A 4611-nucleotide genomic window follows, 5' to 3' on the forward strand; every position below is an offset into this window, starting at 1 on the left:
AAGCTTGGGCTTTAATGGTGTTTTTCATTTCTGTGCATTCTGGGTGAATTTAATGCTTTAGAAATGTTATTTGGGTTATATGGAATAGGTCTGGAAGGTTTGAGGTGATTTGGGTTGAATTTGATTGAGTGGTGAATTTTTGAAAAATTCCTGCGAGGAACCGGAATTCTGGTTGTGCAACCGGAATTCCGGATGAGGGTCCAGGAATTTTCAGAACCGGAATTCCGGTTGCAGAACCGGTCTACCGGTTGGGAAATTTTCTGAACCCCTAGTTTTCCTCGTTTTTATGTTTTTTGGGGTATTGCCATGCTTTTTATCGATAGGGTAACTTTTAGTTCCTAGTTTAAGTCCCCGGGAAGTGATTTAGCGTATCACTTATAGTGTTGTGATTTTTATGGTTTAGGAGCCTGTAATCCGCCTTGAGATAGTTCCAATCGGTTGCCGACCGCACACCTGAATTCGGAATCCAAGTAAGATTAGTATAACAGTATGCATATGTAGATTACATGTTTAGCGTGCATGTAGGAAGCCTGTTAGATTACATTAGTTATGTATGTTGGCTTCGAACCATCCAACTGTGACACGTCGGTACAGGCTGGAGTATGACCAGCAGCCGGAGTATGACCGGTTCGACCGATTAGGCTGATACTTAGGTTGGTGGTTCCGTACTATTTGACGTATCACGTCGGTACAGGCTGGAGTATGACCAGCAGCCGGAGTATGACCGGTTCGACCGATCAGGCTGATACTGTAACACGTCGGTACAGGCTGGAGTATGACCAGCAGCCGGAGTATGACCAGCAGCCGGAGTATGACCGGTTCGACCGATCAGGCTGTTACTTGTCAATAGTACCGTCCCTATGAACGTTCAGAACTCAGTACCGTGTTGGACACGACAGTTAGGGGGACTCAGTATCGTGTTGGACACGGCAGTTAGGGTTATGATCAGGGGTATGGGCGTCTGATCATGACCGGGATTTATGTATGAGTATTATTATGCTTTTCTTACTGAGTCTGTCGACTCACAGTGCTATGTTTATGTGTAGGTAAAGGCAAAGCTAGAGCTGATGGACCGTGAACGAGTCTATGAAGATTGTACATGTCGGGGCGGTTAGGCCTGGAGCGTACGATCCTCGGGACAGCGAGGCTATTTTTGTAACTAGTCGCTAGGCGACAACTATTTTGTATAAACAGTTAACTTTTGTAAATGGTTTTGTAATCGGGATCCCGAGTCTTTTGTATAAATATTTTGTAAGTTTAATTAAAAAGCAAAAATTTTAATTAATCACGTTTTCCATAAACCTCGTTGATTAGCAACGAGCTGCACAGCATGTTTAAAAATCACGTAATACGCCTACGCTAGTTAGGGTGTTACATCTTTAGTTATATTTTGAGTAAATGTTTATTTAACTAAATTGTGAAAAACAAAATTTAAAGATCTAGAAACCTTTGAAGAAATTGCATTCTAGAAAAGAGTTTATTAATTTTCTATATGTGAGAACAATATTATTACACTTGCACTTATCAATATTAAGGTATAGTGCCTTGTGACTGTACATTGCAATGGGATAGGAATGGAGCTCAATATTATTTAATATGGCATATAGTAATTAACACAATTTAATATGGAGTCTTAAGTATTATAATTTTAAATAAAACATGTGAGACAAATTATAATGTGTTGCTTCAAAGAGTATTACTATAGAGCACTATAGTGTGTAACACTATTTTTGTATTAATTGTATTTTGAATTAATTATTGCAATGCCAAGTAGTGTTGTAATGCTCCTTCGGACTATGCCTAAAATGGTGTTAAAATAGTATATATTGTGGTAATTTAATATATTTTATAAATTTTTGAAAAAATTATTTATAGTATTGAAAATACAATTTAAAATAATTATTGTATGTATGCACACATATATTTGTTATTTTTTAATTTGCGAATGAAATATATTGTTTGAAGTTTGTTTTTGACACATTAAATTATTTAAAAAAAATTAAAAAAAATTACAAAATATTTTAAATAATCATATTATATACAATCATATTATTATGAAATATTAATATTATATAATATTATAATTTAGAGAAAGAAAATAGAGAAGAGATGAGAATTTTCTGAGTGTTTTATTCCAATAGGTGATCTCCTATTTATACACATACAAGAGTCAAATATTAAGAAACTAAGAGAAAGGGAAACTAAGAAAAAGGGAATGTTGATTACATTAATGGTAATAAATAAAAGATTTGGACATCCACATAATTAATATTATTTTTAACACTCCCCCTTGGATGTCCATAATAACTGCCTCATTAAAAACCTCGCCGAGAAAACCCAGTGGGACAAAACTCGGTCAAGGAAAAAAGAGTGCAGTATGAAATTACTCCCCCTCATTTTGGCATTCGTGGAGATCCTTTAATCGACGCATTCCAATCTTGTGAACCATCTTCTCAAAAGTTGATGTTGGTAATGACTTCGTGAATAAGTCTGCAAGATTATCGCTTGATCGAATTTGTTGAACATCGATATCACCATTTTCTTGAAGATTGTGTGTAAAGAAGAATTTTGGTGAAATATGTTTAGTTCTGTCTCCTTTAATGTACCCTCCTTTAAGTTGAGCGATGCAAGCAGCATTATCTTCATAGAGAATTGTTGGTACTTCTTTATTAGATGTTAAACCACATGTTCCTCGAATATGTTGTGTCATTGATCTTAACCAAACACATTCTCGACTTGCCTCGTGAATTGCAAGTATCTCAGCATGATTTGAGGAAGTAGCCACCAGAGTTTGCTTTGTTGATCGCCAGGATATAGCAGTGTCACCGCAAGTGAACAAATAGCCAGTTTGAGATCTGGCTTTATGTGGATCAGATAAATATCCTGCATCTGCGTAGCCAATAAGTTGTGACCCACAATTATTAGAATAGAATAATCCTTTATCAATAGTACCCTGGAGATAGCGGAGTATGTGCTTAATCCCTTTCCAATGTCTATATGTTGGAGCAGAACTAAATCTTGCTAATAAATTGACAGAGAAAGCTATATCAGGTCTTGTACAATTAGCAAGATACATCAATGCTCCTATTGCACTAAGATATGGTACTTCTGGACCAAGGAGCTCTTCATGTTCTTCTCTAGGTCGAAAAGGATCTTTTTCTACATCAAGTGACCTAACTACCATTGGGCTACTCAATGGGTGTGATTTATCCATATAAAATCGTCTCAAAATCTTTTCAATATAAGTTGACTGATGAATGAAAATTCCACATTTTAAATGCTCAATTTGTAGACCAAGACAAAATTTGTTTTTCCTAAATCTTTCATTTCGAACTCTTTCTTTAGATATTCCACAGCTTCTGAAAGTTTTTTAGGAGTTCCAATAATATTCAAATCATCAACATATACATCAATGATAACAAACTTAGGACTTGAACTTTTTATAAAAACACATGGGCAAATAGGATCATTTTTATATCCTTCTTTTAATAAATATTCACTAAGTTGATTGTACCACATGCGTCCTGATTGTTTTAATCCATACAATGATCTTTGTAATTTAATTGAGCACATTTCTCGATTGCTTGAATTATATGCATCAAGCATCTTAAATCCTTCAGGGATCTTCATGTAAATATCACTATCTAGTGATCCATATAAATGAGATGTGACTACATCCATTAATTGCATATCGAGTTTTTCACTCACAGCCAGGCTAACCAAATATCTTAATGTTATTGCATCCACCACAGGAGAATATGTCTCCTCATAATCAATACCTGGCCTTTGAGAAAAACCTTGAGCTACAAGTCTTGCTTTGTATCTCACAACTTCATTTTTCTCATTTCTTTTACGTAAACATACCCATTTGTATCCAACGGGTTTCACACCTTCAGGTGTTTGGACTATAGGTCCAAATACTTTGCGTTTAGTAAGTGAATTTAATTCTGCTTGAATTGCTTCTTTCCATTTTGGCCAATCTTTTCTATTTTGACATTCTTTGATAGATTTAGGTTCAAGATCCTCGTTTTCATTCATAATTTCTAGCGCTACATTATAAGCAAAAATATTGTCGACAATTACTTCGAGTCGGTTCCATTCTTTTCCTGTATTGACATAATTTATTGAGATCTCATTATTGCTAATATTTTCGAATTTTGAATCTCTTCAAGAGATTTGTTTATGTCAACATCTTCCTCGAAATTTTCAAATTTCTCTTCATTAGGGCCATCTTGATTATTTGCTCCCTTTCTTTTTCGAGGATTTTTATCTTTGGAACCGACTGGTCTACCACGTTTCAAACGTGCTTTAGAATCATTAATTAATTGTCCTTCTGGGACTTCAATTCGAATTGGAGCATTTTCAGCTGGAATATGTGATTTTGTAATTTTCTTTGGGTCAGTGAATGCATTTGGTAATTGTTTTGCAATATTTTGCAAATGAATTATTCTTTGAACTTCAAGTTCACATTGATTTGTACGAGGATCAAATTGAGATAATGATTGTGCATTCCATATAATTTCTTTTTCCAGCTGTTTCTTTTCCCCTCCCCCTAAAGCTGGGAAACTTGTCTCATCAAAATGACAATCAGCAAAACGTGCTATAAATACA

At 35.1% G+C, this 4611-nt stretch overlaps 1 protein-coding gene across 1 annotated transcript; it reads right to left on the reverse strand.

The window, feature by feature from the left end:
• Positions 1–399: 399 nt before the first annotated feature.
• Positions 400–3184, reverse strand: LOC133032807 (secreted RxLR effector protein 161-like). The gene is made up of 2 exons (XM_061107315.1): positions 2741–3184; positions 400–453 (listed from the first exon to the last, which is right to left on the reverse strand). Exons 1-2 carry the CDS (start codon positions 3182–3184, stop codon positions 400–402), a joined length of 498 nt encoding a protein of 165 aa, XP_060963298.1.
• Positions 3185–4611: the final 1427 nt, after the last annotated feature.

The sequence above is a fragment of the Cannabis sativa genome, chromosome X (assembly GCF_029168945.1).
Source record: "Cannabis sativa cultivar Pink pepper isolate KNU-18-1 chromosome X, ASM2916894v1, whole genome shotgun sequence".
NCBI lineage: Eukaryota > Viridiplantae > Streptophyta > Magnoliopsida > Rosales > Cannabaceae > Cannabis > Cannabis sativa.

Coding starts and splice junctions, on each gene's coding strand:
- LOC133032807 (XM_061107315.1), bottom strand. CDS start 3,184: ATGGTAGTTAGGTCACTTGATGTAGAAAAAGATCCTTTTCGACCTAGA. Junction 454..2,740: donor AGATACTTGCAATTCACGAG/GCAAGTCGAGAA, acceptor TTCCGAATTCAG/GTGTGCGGTCGGCAACCGAT.